Here is a 19,392-nt window from a genome sequence, read left to right as displayed (position 1 = left end):
TTTTTATTACTGTATTAAATTCGTGATTAATCAATTGTTTTACAATAAACAAAACACCGTATCCCTGTAAGATTATAATTATGTCGAGATGAACACCTTTCACAAAATATTAATTATAAATATACGGGCTGTGATTTCTATAGCACATGTAAAGTGTCATTGAGAGCTTTGAAAGGTGCTTATAACTAAAAAGTGCTGTGAATAAAATGTACTAGACATTGATTTAGTTATTGTGCCCCCTGCTTTTATATTTGAGGATTGCATGAGAGCAGGAAGTGGCTCATGTTGATAAGGATTTGATATGCATTTATTTTTCAATTTTAGTTATTTGGTTAGATTTGATCAAATATGATCACCTTGATCGACACCCCCCCCCCCCCCAAAATATGACGCACGCCGCCCACGTCTAAACAATCAAGGATCGCCTGCATATTTTGTGCTTTTATTGATCCAACAAAACAACCAAAAATATCTAATCATGCGTGGTGAATAAAAGAAAAAAAAGTTACATAGTCTCGAAGTTGTCCAAATCAGAGGTCGAAAAGGGGGAGGGGGGGTTGCAGGAATTTTCCATCCGTATACAAAGAGAAGAACTAAAACAAACTGCCGAGACAGATGTTCACGTGTCAAAACATTCCAGCAATAACAATATAAAACAACCGATACTGTCAAATTCAATCAAAGGAAAAAAACGGAGCGAGCGTGTCACAATTTGTTAATTAACTGTGACTGGTGCACAAGGCCAATGCTGTTTATACACGCGTCAAGTTAAGGGTGTGTTTGTTTTCTGGATAATATTGGCCATTTTTAATTTGTGTATGTACAAGGTTCAGGTTTACTAAAATTGCTATTTGTAGAGCTACATACAAAAGAAATAGCTGTCATTTATATTGAATAAATACAGCGGTAATTGAAGTTACATATTTGATCAATTCATTAAAATGAAATGTCACATTGATTAACTCATTCACTGCCAGACGATGTGCAAAAATGTGTCCACTCTATCTAGTGCCGGGGTTTTTGTATTTTTTACTGAAATGCCAGGACCCAGAGAATATTGAGTTTTAGGACTACATAAACATTCAATGCATTGTAAGAAATCTTAGACTCTCTTCTTTCATCAGAAAAAAAGAGTTAATTCCCAAGTTATATGGATCTGGAGTAATATGAGGTGAAAGTGGGGGCGGCTGTACAAAAGGTCCTGCCCCCTTGTGGAAGGGAAAAAACATTGCCAGAGGTCTGACGCGCACCCCCCACCCCCACAAGAAAATCCAGAACCCGAACAAATTTGGGACTGTCGCTCAACGTCTTTCATCTAGAACTGCTTCATGTCACAAAGAGGGTACACCAAGTGCTGAAGAATGAATGACTCTCTGTGTCTTTGTGTTGTCACATTATTTGTTATTTAGTTTTTTTTTTTTTTTTTACTTCAAGATGGCACCGCGAGAGTGGCTGCCTTTCCAGCAGCTCCTGTATTTAGTTTTTCTACTTTTTTCTTTCCTCTTCCTTTCTTTACTTTGCTGCTGTGAAATGTAAATTTCTCCATTGCAAGATGAATAAAGGCTAATTCAATCCAATCCATATTTTCAATTCCTGAATAAATTCGAGAATAGCAGTGAATGAGTTAAATGACTGAAAATGCAATCAGTGTCTCCTTGAAATGTCACCTAATTGGGGCGGCTGTGACATATGAATCTCAAAGCAATTTAAATTTTGGTTCGCAGTGTGGAAAAAACAATCTTTTTAAAACATTTTGGAGGTCAATGTACCGCTGCCCACATTCGTACGATGTCGAGAGGCTTCTCACTTTCCAGTCACGTTCACAACACATACACTTCTGTGGCTTCTATTTCCGTTTACCCTTCCACAAGGTCCGTCAGTTGAGCAGTGTTCCGTACAACTGTGCCTTGGTCAGACTGTCTTTGCGGGAAAGTCCCAGAGAAGCCAATTTTTGGTGGTACGGCGGCGGAGGCGGTGGGGCCTTAGGCGGCGACGACGGGCTCACTTGGGAAGACAAGTTGTGCATCTCCGCTTGGTAGTGTTGAAGGTCCGACGCCATCTCCAAGGAGCGGCGGTTGAGGGACTCAGCGGAGCTGTTGGGACTTTGCTCCTCGTAATCGGCACACTGACCTCCGGATGCCTCGTTGCCCTCTCGGTCTTTGGAGCTGCCCGAGTGGTAGAGGCTGGGCTCGGAGCCTTGGCTGTCCTCATACAAGCGGGCTTGGCTGTGAGCCCGGCGCAGCAACGGGCTGGACTCTGGACTGGCGGCCACCCACACCGGATCCTCCACGCCGGTGGATCCCTGCTGGTGGTAGTAGTCGGCTCCTTCCTGGAAGCTGCTGTAGATCGGGCCCAATCGTATCTTGGCCGGTCTCACGGAGAAGTGCTGTTCGGAGAAGCTGTATGGCGAAGCGCGGCCGGGACTGCGGTAAGAGTGCGAGCTCAAGTCCTCGGCGCTGAGCTGCCGCCATCTTCCGATCTGCTCTTCCTCCTCGGGGGCCAGGGTGCTTCCTCGGCGACTGTCGGCGTAACCGACGCTCGGGGAAGACGATTGAGGCAGCGGTTCGTAGGGCTCGCTGAAACAGGAGGACATGGTGCGGCTGTAGACGGGCGAACTGCTGTTCTGCTGGTGGATCATATCCATTGGTTGGAAGGGACGATCGTTACCAAAGCCTCTGGGACTATCGCCGTCCCAGGACGAGTCGCTTTTCCTCTCGTAGTCGCCGGCATCCCGCCAATCCATGTAGAGGGTGTGTTGACGCGGGGAGGAAGCGGCACTGCTCGGCGGGCCGTTGGCTTTGTCTTCGGAGCCTCCTCCGCTGAAGCTGGAGTAGGAACTGGAACCCACCCCCAAGGGGGGGAACTCTGCAAAGTGTTCCTGGTTAAAAGGTCTCAAGCCCACGGGGCAATCCTCCGGGTTGCTGTCAGTGGAATTCTGCGGTTCATAGAGGAGCTTCCTCTGCCCGTGAAGGTCCACGCTGGGCCTGCGCTCCCGGTGACGGTCGTCTGGGCAGTAAAGGGCGGTGTCGCTGCTGTACAAGTCCGATTTGTAGGCCGCACGAAGACCCAGGCGCTCCCCTTGGACCAACGTTTCCAGAACGTAAGCGTGGTCCGGCAAATGAGGGCTGGGGGAGCGCGAGGCTTGGCTGCTGCTGCACGCCTCGTCGGGCTTATCGAGCGCCTGCCCGATGAGCGAGGCCGGCACAGAGTCCGAATACGTGCGGCAGACCGGAGGCTCTTCCATGTGCATAGTCAGTCGCTCCTGAAAGTCAGTAGGTAGCTGGAGCAAAAATATAAAGACATAAATGCCCGGGTCATAAGATTCCAAGTAGACTTTTACACCATGTTTGCACCCCAAATATGCACCCCTAACCAACATTCCTACGGGTTGACGAAAATAGCTATCGACAAACTTAAATTACAAACTACCGTACCGTACACATAATTTTCACCTTTTCTTGAGCAAAGTACAACTCCTGGAAATGCTTGGGAGTATTCCTCATGAAACGACTGTAGTTTTCTTTTAGATTTCACACTTTTCGTTGCTTTTTCTCCGGCTGATGCCATTAGTACATGACAATGATAAAAACAATGCCAACTCTTGACTCTCCATTCCAGGAATAACCCGTAGCACGCGCATGCGTAATTCATCAAAAAGAAGCTAACAGCTGAAACTGTGCTGATCACCTGTTCTAAATTTAGATAAGATCCTTAGCCATCTCGTGTTTTGAATGAACGTTGGGTATTTACTATTTTGACCATTGTTGACTTATTGCTATTATTGGAAACCGTAATTTTCATTAATAAACCGTAACCCGGAATGGGATAATGAAAACTGTTCTCATGACGGAAAAACCGGAGTAGTTGGCAGGTATGGGGTTGAGGTCAGGTGTGTTTGCTGGCCAACGAAGCCCAGAAATCCCATGGTCATTGAACCAGGCTTTGGATTTTTAGCCGCATTGAAGCAGTCATTCTGGCAAACGGGCCCAACCAGGTACTGAGTACACAAAATGATTAGACTTTTCTGATGGCTGACATTTCATTTATTTTTACTCATTTTTCTGTTTATTTCATATAATTTTTAGATATTCGGATTTTGCGGTTTTCATAATAATAATACAAGTTCTAACAAATACAAGCTTGAAATATCTTGCAATGCATGTTATGAGTCTAAATAATATATTCATTTAAAATTTTACATTAAATTACTTAAATTAATGAACTTTTTCATGGTATTCTAATTTTCCGAGTAGTGCCTGTAATTCACCAGTGAACTCGCAGATTTACCACATGCGTATAGATTCCTCTTATGTAATTGTGAACTTTTTCTTCTACAGTATATGTTATTTTATGTGCAGACTGGTTGTACTTTGTCAATCCATTTCCAATGGGAGCAGCAGCCGGGGGGACGTTCCGTAATCTCATGTGCGCTTTGTCACATGCGCGAGATGGATGCAGTGCAACGAGACCACGTCGATAAGTACAATTGAACGATGGGACAGACGAAAAGCGTTATATTTGCCAATAAATGAATCAACAATTTCCTAACTGTCTCTTTTTCAGGTTTATTTGGATAGGGGCTCACCTCAGAGAGTTGGGCCCTGTACAGGGACTTGTCGCATTGGAGAAGCTGAGCAGCCAGGTTGCAATCCTTCCTGTAGACATCCTACGGAGCACAAGTCATCAAGATGCAATTATTCTTAGATGATGGAAGCTTCATGCAATTCATGACATCATCATCGATGGGGAAGAAAATCTAAAAAAAAAGGGTGTTTCATCACATTGTCCTCTTGGAGCTTGTCAATGGTGAGCTTGGCCTCCATCAGGTGGTTGTTGAGGAGGATGATCTCTCTGCTCAGTGCCCGCTTTTCATCATCGTGGTGCTGCGACTGATAAAATGACAAGTGACTGCTTCGTGAACCACCTCGGCAGCAGTCGAGTTTCAAAATGTCAATTTTTATTTCATGCAAAAAACACTCGCCGGCCATCGCAGCTATTTTAAGGGCCAAGCGATTATTCCGCTGGTGTTGCAATGTGAGGTAACATTTGGCTGATCACACCGCCGTGTGCTGTAACAATGTCCAGCCGCCCCGATCAAAGCAAAAGAAGCCCACGTGGGTTTCACTAATTAACATCTTTTCTGGTGTGGCCAATGAGGTGAGGTCTGTCGAATGGAGGAATAATAACGTTCTCTGGTTTTAACTCATTCGCTGCTTAAACCACTATATAAATCAATTTGTATGTATTGCATTGTAGTTCGGACAGCCGCCCCCATTTCAAGCTCAAATAACTCCAAACCCATATAACTTAGGAATTAACTTTTTTTTTAGATGAAAGAAGAGAATCAAAGGTTTCTTACACTGTATTGAATGTTTATGTAGTTTTAAAACGCAATACTCTGTGTGTCCTGGAATTCGAGTAACAATGACAAAACCCCTAGCACTGGAGTGGACACATTTTTGCCCATTGTCTGGAGGTGAACGAGTGAAATAAAAATACAAAGTGAGAATTATGGAAATCCTCTCATTTTTTAATGGTTTTATCCTCCTATGGCTCCTATTAAAGAACTGGACTCCATCAAATGTTTCAGATTTTCTTACAGCCGGGCTCCTTCAAGTCACAAACGTGCGGACATGACAAAAACCCTGGCACTGGAGTGGATACATTGTTGCACATTATCTGGCAGTGAACTGAGTTAAAAAGCTCAAAGTAATGTCACCGGTCTCAAACCCGTTGCAGCATTTCACTTTTTACTTACATCTCTGTGAATCTTCTCTTCTAGATCTTGGTTGATCCTCTGGAGTGCGGAGTAGCTGCTTTGAATCCTAAAACAAAGTTAACAATGTATATTGTTTATCCACAATCAGATGGGCTTGCTTAAAAATGCACGCGAACCCCCCCTGGTACAGGAAGTCAATCTTATAAAAAACTGTGCATATCTTGGTTTGCAACAAGCAAGAATGTATACTCTACATTTGGCTTTCAAATGCATTACAGGCAGGAGCAAAATATCGGACTGTTTGGACAACTATTTTTATCTATACGCTCGGGCATGAGCTGCCTCCCAAAGCAAAAGTGGAGACAAAAATAAACTGCAGGGAAGCACACCTCGCATTTGATCATTCAGCGGTTTCTCTTCTCAGATCTTTCTTCAGCCACTGCAGCATGCATTTCAAGTTTTATATATGCGCATATGTGTGTGTGTGTGTGTGTGTGCGCGCGCGCATCTCACAACGTGTATTTCCCCAGTTAGAATATCCGGACCTGCGCAGCTTATCTGTAAATTTGTCCAGTTCTTCCTGAGCGCGACGCAGCTCAGTCTCCAGGTACTGACGCGTGGCGTCAAATTCGCTCTGCAGCAGCTCCAGCTTGTGTGTTGTGTAGGAAAGTCGCTTGCGCAGGTCTTCTTTCTGCTCCAGCAACGAGCTGCACACACACAGGCACACAGAAATGAGGCGATCGCATCAAATTTGCAGTGCAACAAATGAGGAGGTCCGCATATGTGACTGACAGTCGTGCAGGGGTGATGGAGAGGGCGATCCATGCTGGAGAAATGGCATGCACACGTAGGCAGACAGATGATAAGCGGCATTTCTGATTCTTCAAATTAAAACCCAGTGTGAGGAAAAACCTAATCACAGACGCCACAGCATTTTGAAATATGAGCTGTAAACACTTTAATACATCACACGAATGGAACGTGAAGGGCGGGATGTTACGAACGGCGTGCAATTCCACTTTTTTTATAACAGTCAGCGCTGCCTCAATCTAATGAAAGGGCAAGTGGACGTGGGAAATGAGGAAACGTGGGCCGCCGTGATGGATCCGAGTGCAGGCGGCGTGGCTTAATGGAGCCCCGTATTGACGGACAGATGGAGGAAGGAAGCTAATGACTCTATCCGCGGTCGGATAACAAAACGAATCGAGATGCGCTCGTGTGCTCTTTTCACTCCCGTGCCTCATTTCTCTCCCTAATAACCACATCAAGTAACAAAAGGCTCGAGATGGAGAGGCTCACCGGTCGCACGGAGAAGAGGGATCATCTACGGGGTATCTCGTTAATATTCATGCTGGCGAGATTGCAGAAAGTGTTTTTTTTTTCTAAAGAAGACAATTCATAAAAGGAGCAACACGTGTTGAAGCCAAAAATGGTGTATGGTGCAGCTGGACATGATCTGCAGAAACAAATCATACCAGGTACATTTAAACCACAGTGAGTTGACTCACTACATTTTGGCAATGCTACCTCTTCCTTCGCTACAGGCCGCTATGTCAGCGTTGCATATATCAGCATTAGGCGAGATGCCGAGATCGCACTACTCCATCCCTTCAAATCTGGATGCGATGTTCTTGGGGCAATATGCCTACTGGCTTTTAAGAACGATGACTCACAGTACAATGGACCGCGGGTTCATTAGAAGTCAGCACTTTGGAAGTTGTATCAAAAGGTTCTACAATAATACAGTAAAGTCTCGTTATATCGATATTCTCGGGAGTCTGAAAAAATATCGATATAACCGGACTATCGATATATCCGATCCTGCGGCATGTAAATTTTCTCCTTGCGTTCATAGAAATAGTATCGTAATAAGCAGTACTATCAATATAACCAATATCGACATAACGAGACTTTACTGTAATACAAATAATACATTTCATTGATCGGCGCCTTTCAAAACTCTGAACGTCATTTTACAGTCACAGGATACTTTTTTCTGTGGGTGAGCAGCGGCAGCCACACGCGGTAGTGTTCACTCAACCCGAAAGTAACTCAAAGAGATAGAAAGCTAGCTAATAGATAGCTAAAAAAACCAATAATACATGTAATACATTATATTTCTCAGCGCCTTTCAAAACTCTCAAGGACGTAGCTAATAGACAGCTATCTAGATAGCTATATACACACACACACACATATATATATATATATATATATATATATATATATATATATATATATATATATATATATATATATATATATATATATATATATATATATATATATATATACACACACATATATATACATACATATACACACACACACACACACACACATACACACACACACACACATATACATATATACATACACATATATATATATATATATATATATATATATATATATATATATATATATACATATATATATCGATACACATACGGACACGTTATATCGATATTTTTTCGGACTCCCTTGAATATCGATATAACGAGACTTTACTGTATATACACACACACACACATATATATATATATATATATATATATATATATATACACACGTATATATACATATATACACACACATATACATATACACACACATATACACATACATATATATACATACATATATACATACATATATATACATACATATATATATACATACATACATATATATATATATATATATATATATACATATATATATATATATATATATATATATATATATATATATATATATATACACCCATACATACACGTATATACAGTTTTGCTCTACATTTTTTCCCCAATGTTTCTGGTCAAACCGAATGCAATGAAACAATGAAAGCTTTTCTCCATAAAATAAGGTATAAAATGTCTTCTGGCAAAATCAATATGAACGCATCATGGTTCAGTCCTTGTAAACTAAAGTGAAGAACATGGTGGCACTACACTTCCTATGCGATGCGTTTTAGCAGTAAAATACAACAAAATGTTGGTTAAAACCATTGGGAGAAGGGGTTGTGAGTTGCTCGCCAATGTGGGATTTATCTGCGTGTCTTCATAAATAGGACTCGGGAGTTTAGTTGTCCTGAAAGAAACGTGCCCCGAGAGAGCTGCTGTTATATAAAGTGCTTTAATTCAAACAGAATTTCAACCCAATATCTAAACAACCTAGTTTTGATGTGCCTGTTGTTTACTCTGACACAATTAAACATCTTGCTTCCAACGTGGCTCTGCACCAAATGTTTATACTCCTAATACACCAAAAAAAACTCATTATTATAATCGCTTTCTCAAAATTTAAATGGTACGGGGGCCGACTTATAACTCTCCAGGCGGTTTCCCTAATTGTTAAAACATTTGCAACCAAGTCAGAAACGAATGCAGAGCGCAGACTGCGCGTCCCAAGCGACTGAATGGCTTTTTCACACTCCACCCCCAACCGCCTCACCTCCACGCTTTCAACCGGCATCGATGCGGGAATACGGTGTGTTTGTTGTTGACTATGGGGAGGAATTTACCGAGTGGGCTCAACAACGTCCCATTAGTGACCGAGCCTGCGAACGGGAGCTGAGTCAGACGTAAACGATCGCTCTCGAGGATGACGAGGCAATGCGACTTCTGCTTTGGCAGACGACGCATCCGTGTGACCGGATGGGGAGACGAGACACCTTGTGGGCGGATGAGTGGATAAACAGATTCAAATAAATAAATAAAAATGAGGACAAGTGGCAAGGACGGCGCGCTGCCATTGGATTGCCTTACCTCTTTTTCAGATGTTTGCCGCCGTTTCGGGGGACTTTTGAGGCGGTTTTGCCAATGTATATCTTTTTCATGGTTTGTCTGTGTTCCTTCCCTCTCATGTGTTCTTAGAGCTTGACCACGGGGTGCTGACGGGTGTTAATGTCCCAAAAGAGACCGCCTAAATCATGCCTGCAGTGTTACCGATTGTTCTACCTGCCAAACAAAACAAAACACACATGAATCAATCTTTCAATCAATAATCTTGAATCATGGCCGAGATTTAAAAAAAAAAACGTGTTGGCGAACAATATAAGGAAGCTAAAGAAAGTTGTTCAACCAGCACATTTTACACACACTTACGAAAATTAGTTACGAAAAACGGCACATATGAACAGTTTTGCGGATACAGTATGTCGAAAAATGTTCAGACAGAGATGCTGTAAATTAGATTGTGTATTGAGCACCTTTTTCCGGCTGAGCTCGCTCGCGATTGGCTGCGTAGAGTATGTGGATGGGGAGGAAATCGCTCTTCCTGATTGACTCTCAAGGAGGGCGCGATGCATCACAAAAAGTAATGGCTGCTGGCACGTAATTTAGTAATTACGTGCCAGCAGCTTCCATAATGGCTCACTGAAGACCTTGTGATATTTGAAAAACAAAGTAAAAATGAACCCAGACAGCTAACGCTGTGAAACAAAATGCCGGATATTCGACTTAAGGCACACACAGGTGTCAAAAGTGTTAATCCGCTCGCACCTCATTGCTGGTCGGCGATTTACGCATGAGGCCAGGTAGGGATGGTAACAGCTGGTGACAAGTCAACACCCCCCCCCCCCCACCCTAGCAGAGGCTTCTCTCGAGCTGCTCCCGCGGTGAGTCATCATGCACCGGCATCAGATATGTGCCCACAGTGAGGTGACATCGGCCCTGCTAGTTGAGAGCTATTTTGTGTTTGTGTGCATCTCACCATATTTGTTTTAAAGTGCATTTGCTTGTGGGTATGTACACTGCAGCATCCAAAGACACTTACACACATACACACACTCTCGGAGGAATAACGCAGTGCAATAAACATGGGGGATATCTCAGGCCACGTCGGTCGTTCCCTACCGCCTGCCCTCTCTTGCTTTTTCGCCTCTCTGTAGACTCCTTTAATTAAGCCTCGTTGCAGCGCGGCGCAACATTGACGGATGGACGGATGGGAACGCGTTCATACGAGGCTGCCAGCCGCCCACCCAAGCCATGCTCGCTTTGGAGAGAAATTCACAGCGCTGAAAAGGAGAGCGGGGAAGGGAGGCGGCAGCGGAGGAGGGTGATGATATAAAAGTTGCGGAATGGGGGAAAGAGGAAGTGGCTATTGAGGTGAAGATTTACTCCATCGGGAAAGCAGAGGTCATCTATCATGTCACTCCCATCATTTTCAATTCCGATCGTTGATTAATTTCCCTGTAATCTAGTCATTTAATTTAGTCATGGTGATTGCAGAATATGTGAACAACTAATGACATTGGGCGGCGATGCGTATGTGGAACTGTCGCGGCTTGGAATTGAAGCGGATTTACGTGGGACAGGAGATGTATAGTCTTTTTTCGTCAATGGATGCTACAGCTTTGTGTTTCCTTTCAACATTTAGCTTATAGCAGACGTGCACATTTAACCATGACGTCCCTGATCCACTGGTGAAAAAAAACACTTTGATCCTCTCCTCTTTGATCTAGAACTGCTTCAAACAAAGATGGTCAGGAAAGTGCTTAAGATTGAATGACTTATCTTTTTTGTTGTGTCACATTATTTTTTATTTATTTATTTATTTGTGTTATTTTGACTTCAAGATGGCGCCGCGAGAGTGGCTGCAATACAGCAGCTCCTGTATTGTGTTTTTCTACTTCTTCCTTTCCTCTTAATTTCACCATTCTGCTGTGAAATGTAAAATTCTCCACTGCAAGACTAATAAAGGCTAATCCAATCAAATCCAATGTTCCAAATGACAACGACGAGAGTAGGGAAGAAATTACCTCAGCCATTGAGTTACCAGATAAACAAACAAACTAGCCTGGGGGGCTTGAGTGGGTGGGACCGCGGAGCATAAACAGATGGTCCGAAAGATGTTGTGTAGACCGCAATGACCTAGTAAAAAAGAGGGTTGTTTTTTTTACTCCCAAATAGACCCCCCACCCCCTAAAAAAAGAGCCAGGTGTGAGATGTCCGCTTTTGCTTACAAGCTGGACTTCACATCAACATAGCGATCCTGCAATTGGGTGGCAACCAGTCAAATGAAAATTGCTGGTTGGATCTTTCACAAATGAGGATTCCCCGTCCAAAGAGATCCTGACATTGCCCCACACTTTGAGGAGTAAGAACCCTTGTCTAGCTCAGCATTAGAGCGACAACAACCGGAGGAGTGGGGGGCTGAGTCATCGGAGATGCAGACACACACAAAAAAGATCACCTCTGTGCCCATCTGTCCCTACCTCCATATCATGAAGCAACACATATTCTCCGATCTGTAATGCGTATGACTCAGCCGCCACATTGAAAACATTCACGTTGAGCATTGCCCAGGATTGATTCAATGGTGACTGAATGATTATTTCTGCTTATATTTTGCTTAGTTAAGCCTCGGCCATGGTCTTTTGAGGACATTCTCCTCCAACAAGATCAAAACATCTAAAGTAAGTCCAACAACAACACCAGAACAATAAGCATTAACCCTTTCAGGGACGGCGGTCACTAATTGCCGCAGAGTATAAATACTCTGCACATGCTCAAACTCAAATTGAAACAGCATGGGTAGAACAGCTCCAATAAATGAAGGAATAGTGCACAGAATATCTGTATTCACTGCTCCATGCCCGGCTCGCGAGAATGCACAAATTGCACTTTTGCTTAAAGGTTACTTAAATTATTATTTGGAATACAAAACTGCACGTGCAGCACAAACCTTTACATAATTCTGTTCATCCACGGCAGAATATAATTTGTGATAAATTCAGGGCATGCACTCTTCCTCCGGATAAATGCAACGGGGGCGCTGCATGTACTGTAATTGTACAAATATAAATAACAAATGAGCACTTTCCAAGAATGATGATCAGAGTGATTTCCCATATGAATGAGTGCATCTTTTATACATGAACCTGATTCTATTATTAGATCTTTGACTGCATTTGCAATGCTAATCGGCCAAACTCACTTATTGACAAAAAAAAGATTAAAAAAAACACTAACAGGAATTGGTTGTTAGAATTGATGAGCAAAGATTGACAGCAGTAACATTCATTTCCTACTGCACTGGTTATAGTGTGCCTTATCATTGTAAAATTTAAGGGCTGTAAAAGACAAATCAAACACTTCAAGTGGCACAATTTAGAATGTATCTACTAATCGGGGAGAAAAAAAGGCAACTTCTGTTGTACGATTCTTTTACATGCCGGTCGAGTGCTTCCAAATGAGGAATGAATGTGACCCGTCGCTGCCGAGGAGGGCATAAGGAGAAGGATCACAAAGCGCGAGCTGATAAGGTCCATTGAATGACTCCTGGGGGAGCTGTCAATGTTCATCCATGCAGACGTTGCATAACTGAGTCAAGGCTGGCTGGTCAAACCACGGCGGCCAGAAGGGCACTTGAGTATATTGAATCCATAAAAATTGCAACGTTAAGCGGCTGGCATATTTAAACCCGCACAGTTTTTTTTTTTCCAAGTATAAAAAGAAGTTAACCATTCAGATGGCGAAGGTTTGTTTAATTTGGGCTCTGACTTCTCAAAAATGCGTGCTGAACTCCAATTTGTTTGGCACTAAGAAATGTCTTTGCAAAATTTATAGAATCCAAATTCCCAATATGGAAATTTCCCAGCGCACAGTCAACTGGGCCGTCTTGATAAAATCCTCTGGAAACACCATAGGATTTAGCTTCCTTGCAGAATCGCGTTTGGTTCAATCCGGCGCGATCAATCATCGTGAAAGAGCAGCGCTGAGATAAGGAGGGGGAGAAAAAAAAGTGCAAATCAAAATGAAATCTCCGCCATGCAAAATTGACATGACGCTCATCCCCCGCGGGGCACCCTGAGGCAGGAACCCCCGCCCGAGGGAGCAGCAGGGGGGAAGAATTACAGAGTATTTCATCATTTACACAACTGCCGGTTGTCGGTGATGACGTGAGCAGGTGAAAGGAAGGGGGTTACAGGTAAAGTTTGTAAGATTGCCAAGTGGATAAGCACCGGTCATTTTGTCACAAGTGTCTGAGAAAGCATCCTGAACGCGGATGAGAGTTGCAGGAGCGATGCTAATCCTGCAGGTATGAATGACGATCGCATGGAGCATTCCGACAGGTGAACGCAACATTATGCAGGATCAAACAAGTCTTGCAAGTCAACACCAACTCACTCTGTACGCATTCCGGATTGACTCAAACTAGCGCTTGAACCGTGCACGCATTCAGAAACATTGAACCCCCCTCCTTGTCAAACTAGCAGAAAAGGGGGTCTGCGTTCTATACCGATGCAGCCACACACACCAAACATAAACAGAATGCAAAGAGTGATGCTGGTACCTGGTGCTCAAGCACAGCTTCATCCTGGAGAAGGATGGACGAAACCCCCCAGGCTGACTTAGCACCACTTCAGTGGGCAAACTCCCTCCTGAACGCTATCAGCTCTCCCCTCAAAGCGGCGAGAACCCCCCGATGCCGCTGAGGATGCAGCTGACGCCTCTGCCGCCGCTCCGACACTACCAGCAGAAGTAGAAGACGAGCAGCCAGGGAGGGAAGACTGTGCAAGAGAGGAAGAGTGGGAGGGAAGAGGACATTGGGAGAAGGCGTGCGTGGGTGCAAGGAAGGAAGGATAAAGGAGGGGAGTGGATGCTTACCTGATGGTGTCTACGTGGTTCACGCCATTGTCACACACCTAAAAGGAAAAAGAGAAGATGTCAGCGGAGGGGCCCCGGGAGCGATGCACCGTGTTCATTTGTCATGCTTCTGTTTGTCTTCATCTCCCTCCCACGCTCGTTTGCCCCTCACGCGCCCTCATGCGTTACTTCTCCGGAGAAAAAAAGGGGGGGTTGGGGTGGGATTCGCCGTAGCCCGCTCACAAGGTGGGAACGATCGCATCAGCTCAATGAAATGGCATGAGAGATAGAGAGGCAGAGGAATAGAGCAGCGGGAGATGGAGGGGAAGATGAGGGGGGAGGGGGGTAAAGAGTGGAAACCTTCATTGCAGCTAGACTGCAGATACAGGATAATGCAAGGCAAGAAAAACTGAGGCAAACTTTATTCATGTGTAAGGAAGTAAAAGGGAAGCAATGAATGGTTGAAAAAAGACAAAAGGACACAGGTGGTTCCATCTGTTGAATTTAGAGACGGTATCATTGATGGTTTTCCAACACACATTCCGGCCTTGTCAGAGAGGTTGCGCGCAACGACGAGGCACGTTTGCTACATGTGCGAGTACAAGGGTGAAGAGATGAAAGTTTTCCTGCAAGAAAGCAACACTGTGATGAACACCAACAGGCTCGCATGCTGGCTCCACGGCCCCCATACCGCCCACCTATTTTTTTTCCTTTTCCCAAGCAGTTGCTAAGGTGACGGCAAAGGCTGAATTTTAATCAGACAATAAATTAAAAGCAAGGTGTGCTTCTCTTTTAATTATTACATGGCGACGTTGTCCATTTCCAAAAAGCTTTCTGGATTTTTGACTTAACGTGTTGAAATTCTTTGGATTGCATTAGCCTTTGTAGTTGAGAAATTTATATTTCACAGCAGCAAAGTGAAGAAAGTAAGAGGAAAGGAAAGGAAGAAGTAGAAAGATACAATACAGGAGCTGCTGTAAAGGCAGCCATTTTTGCTGTACCATCTTGGAAGTCAAAATGACAAAAAACTAAACAACAAATGCACAAAAGACATTCAATCGAAAGCACTTCCTGCAGTCTTTTTGTTGGATGAAGCAGTTCTAGGTAAGAGGAGCGGATCGAAGCGTCCTTTTCATCAGTGGATCAGGGACGTCATGGTGAAATGTGCACGTCTGCTTCAAGCTAGATATTAAAGGCAAACACGAAGCTGGTCAATGGGGTCCATTGACGAAGAGATTGTCTCACATCTCCTGTTCCACGTAAATCCGCTTCAATTCCAAGCCGCGACAATTACACATCAGTGCTCGCCATTTGAATGATATCAACTACAGTAAAGTCTCGTTATATCGATATCGGATATATCGATAGTCCCGGTTATATCGATACTATTTCTATGCACGCACGGAGAAAATTACATGCAAACAGGGTCGGATATATCGATAGTCCCGGTTATATCGATATTTTTTCGGACTCCCTTGAATATCGATATAACGAGACTTTACTGTATTTCCAAATGGTATTGTTGCCGGTTGATTTCCCGGAAAAATAACATGCAGTCGTGCACTTTAATTCTCCTCCGCCTCTGAGGCGCACGTCATGCCGGGAAATCAAACACATCCACTTTGGAAGCAGTCACGTTTAATTGAGCCTTTAATCCCATCTTCCTGCAACACGTGTCTTGGGAGAACAACCGGTTGCATTTCCTTAATTAATGACGAGACCAGAGGAGACAGGATGGTTGGGCTGTTGATGAAGAACCTGATAGGCAGTTACACTGACTAGATTTCATTAATAAAAACAAGATGGACGTAAATACTAATGACGTGAATCGCAATCTGTGGACCATTACAGATTTTATTTTCCAAACCTTAACAGGACTAAATCTCCAACACTGTATATGGCGTTATCGTTTGTAGGACTACGCCCTATCTGGCTATCCGTTTTTCGGGTGATCTGGACCCACTCCTAGCTGACTTTTGCCAAAATGGGTGACCGCCCAATTGTAAACGAGACAAATGGGTGCTTTGGAACCTCCAGAAAATCTTCACAAGGATGAGGCTAAAGCTGAAATTTGAATCCCTAACTTCAGAACTGCACCCCAGGAGCAAAAAAAAAAAAACAACAACTGGGACTCACCATGTTGATGCCTCTAGGCAAGGAGATAGATCTGAAGGGGTGTCTGGGGGTGTTGTGATTGAATTCCAGGAAACGTTTCATTTCAAATCCTTGGCAGAAATTCGGAGGGGGTGGAATAACATTTTGTTCGTCCATCAGTAATATTGGAAGTGCGTCGTCAGGGTTGATCGCCGCATCGTCCCTTCTCACAACGTCAATATCTGTCTCCATGTACATTTTTGGAGGCGCTTCAGTGGGAGACTGGTCCACCTGGTTCGGATCCTCCAGTAAGAAGCTCTGCTGCTGGGCCATTGAACTGAGAAAACTTCACTAAGTCTTCGAGATCCCCCCTTTCCCCCCACCTATAGCGGACACTCGTGATCTCTTAACGCTCGCTTGGACCTGACATCAGCCCCTCCTTCACTGATGCGCTGCCTGATGCTGTCATGCATGGCATTCGATGCAGTTGTTTCACACCGCCTCCCCGCCGCGCGGGATGTGCTCTGAAACAATAACCCCCCAGGCTGCAATGGCTGGCCACCTTCTCTTTTAAGCTTGGAGTCAAGTCCGTTGCTTTGCCTTCTGTCAATTTTGGATAGTTCTAAACCTGATTCATTCTCATTCGCGTGCAAGCCTGACCCAAAACAGATTCAGTACTTTGCACTCGGGGGCTGAACAGATGGACTTCTTCAGTGCCAGGCTAACGCTGCCCATGTCAGACAAGGCCATTTGTGACTTAAAATTTAATGCGGTGAACCAAAAATGGCCCCCATTATGTCAATCTGACAAAACCATCACTCCTAATTTGGTGTTTGGCTCCAAACATCATCACATCGTTAGAGATCAACGAGAATGATGTTTTCTGACACTACCTATGCTAAGTTAAACACCGCTTACACTGCAGTGGGGGCTGTTCTTAATTAAAATGCCTATCGATAGTGGAGCAAGCAAAGCTTTTCAGCATTTTCCAGGTCAGTGCCTGAGTATTGATTTGACTTCGCACTTAACAGTGGGCACACAGAGGCTGGTTCAGCGCCACTTCCAACAGGGATGCATACTCAAAAATGGCTCTTCATATTGTGTGGATTCAAATAGTAGTTTATTTTTAAAAATGTATAAATTTCGGAGGGAAAAAAATCACTGTCAGGTATTTCTGTGTCGTAAGTAGTGATGGAGGTGGCTGAAACATTGAACCACCAGTTACTTCTTTAGTCGAACCAGACTAGTTCTGTCCCCAGTGGTGTCATTAATGTGACTCCAATATGATAATGATGACTGGGTGTCCTGCTGTGCCAACTAGCTGCAGGTGCAACAAAGCAGGCAGGATACCGATGGGACAACCCCGTTTGGAGCACATCCCTCAACATGTAAGCATGTTATTTCCCCTAGGCTTCTCTTTTTTTCATGCCTCTCTTTCGCGGCGTCATTTTAAGACAGGTTTAAGCCACTCCTATGATAAACACCTTCAATAATCTCTTTTCAATTTCTAGAAGCAGTAGCCGGGCGGTAGACAATTTATAACCGTCGCCCAAATACAGGGAACTTAAGTCCATGGCGGTCTCGAGGTAATGATGCAGAAATAGATTCAGACTAAAACTGCGGACATGGAGACACGAGACAGTAAATCGTTACTATTTTCAGGGAATAAGCTCCAAGCGTTTCCATGAATAGCAATAACACGTGGCTGTTTCAATGAAATGTCATTGGATATGGATCTACTGAAAGTTTGACAGTAAAAATACTGAAGAAAATAATGAGAATGGACCACTAGTGTAAATGCAGCCTATAAAAATCCAATGCATTACTAACGGCACATTTGGTTTGCAGTAGAGGAATCTTAACGCAAGCACATAAAAACGAGTACATATGAGAATATACGGTCTGCGTCCCATTAATTTGTGTTTTTATATGGAAGTTGCAACAGAGGCAAGGGAGGGGGTATTGAGATGACCTCAATACATGTCATTAACTCACCATTGTTTTCTGTCAACTGAGCAAGTGACAACACAACAATCGCTTCTGCCACTGACCAGCACTTACACTTATTTGAAGGTGTTGAACGTGATCACGCAGGTGCTTGGCGAAATTCAAATCTCCATGCAGCTTCATGGATTCAAAGCAAAATAAACCATTTGCACTAATAGGCCTGTATTGGAGAATAATGGCGATTAGAATTCTGACTGTTGCATGCTGCTACATTAAAAAAACACTTTTTAAACTAATAAACAAAGACAATTTATTGTTTATGGTGCAAGAAAATATATTTAAAGCAAACAACTTGGCAAAGAGATTAATGTGACAGTAGAGTTTCGGGAGCCGGGGGCATAATTTTCCTTGTTGTTATTCACTCACGCTGTGTGCTATTTATAGCAAGAGGAAGATGGGGTTTCAGATCCTGAGCTTCGTGCTATCGTGGCTGAGAAGCCTTTGTTATTAATTACATGTTCAACAAGCCTACACAGATTTTGTCGTAGCAGCACAACACATCCATGGCAACAGCCATTTGGTCTCACCTCTCGGCGATGCACGCTGCAAAAGATGGGGCTCAAGGAAAATCCAAATGAAAATTTGGAAAATCCTCATCTTGACAGATCATCTCTCATGAGGTGTTATTTTAGGCTGCAAAAACAGTCAAGATGTAAACAGGTAAATTCAGAATGTGTTTTTATGTGCAGAGTAGTGATATTTTACCACAATTGTAAAGATGCTTGAAAGAGGGTAAACTTACACTTAAAACAGTGTTTTTTTCTGATGGCACTTTGTTATCACCCCCCCCCCCCAAAAAAAAAAAAAAAAAAAAAAAACAAAAAACAAAGACAACTTGATGCTGTGATGAAAATGACAGCAAAGCAGACCATCCACAAAGATGATTCATAGAAGAGCGCCATCTGCTGGCAAGGAGCTTCATTTAGTTGGGTTATTTTTCATGCATGCACATTCTTGACATAAATTCCACACGAAAGC

The 19,392-nt window shown here is 43.5% G+C and overlaps 1 protein-coding gene across 5 annotated transcripts; it reads right to left on the bottom strand.

The window, feature by feature from the left end:
* Positions 1–428: 428 nt before the first annotated feature.
* On the bottom strand, positions 429–18,566 carry LOC148883800 (brain-enriched guanylate kinase-associated protein). 5 transcript variants are annotated; one of them, XM_089022062.1, is made up of 9 exons: positions 18,469–18,566; positions 14,335–14,372; positions 14,021–14,237; positions 9,490–9,681; positions 6,265–6,426; positions 5,759–5,825; positions 4,782–4,889; positions 4,586–4,666; positions 429–3,280 (listed from the first exon to the last, which is right to left on the bottom strand). In XM_089022062.1, the coding sequence occupies exons 4-9, from the start codon at positions 9,585–9,587 to the stop codon at positions 1,877–1,879; spliced, it is 1,920 nt and encodes a 639-aa protein (XP_088878188.1). In that variant the 5' UTR covers positions 9,588–9,681; positions 14,021–14,237; positions 14,335–14,372; positions 18,469–18,566; the 3' UTR covers positions 429–1,876. The 5 variants fall into 5 exon arrangements, with proteins under 5 accessions (XP_088878188.1, XP_088878189.1, XP_088878187.1 ...); XM_089022063.1 differs by lacking the exon at positions 18,469–18,566 and adding an exon at positions 16,450–16,526; XM_089022061.1 differs by lacking the exon at positions 18,469–18,566 and having other exon boundaries at positions 14,335–14,481.
* Between the last annotated feature and the right edge of the window lie 826 nt (positions 18,567–19,392).

The sequence above is a fragment of the Hippocampus bargibanti genome, linkage group LG19 (genome assembly GCF_051943395.1).
Source record: "Hippocampus bargibanti isolate YZ-2025 linkage group LG19, ASM5194339v1, whole genome shotgun sequence".
Lineage (NCBI taxonomy): Eukaryota > Metazoa > Chordata > Actinopteri > Syngnathiformes > Syngnathidae > Hippocampus > Hippocampus bargibanti.
The sequence above is the reverse complement of the archived record's forward strand: the minus strand, read 5'-3'. Positions and strand labels throughout refer to the sequence as shown.

Excerpts from the sequence above, each read along its gene's own strand:
- LOC148883800 (XM_089022060.1), bottom strand. The coding sequence starts at position 16,740 with ATGGCCCAGCAGCAGAGCTTCTTACTGGAGGATCCGAACCAGGTGGAC. Across the intron at positions 6,427-14,334 it reads AACCACGTAGACACCATCAG|CTCGTTGCTGGAGCAGAAAG; the intron begins GTAAGCATCCAC and ends GTGTGTGTGCAG. Across the intron at positions 4,667-4,781 it reads ACAAGCTCCAAGAGGACAAT|GATGTCTACAGGAAGGATTG; the intron begins GTGATGAAACAC and ends TGTGCTCCGTAG.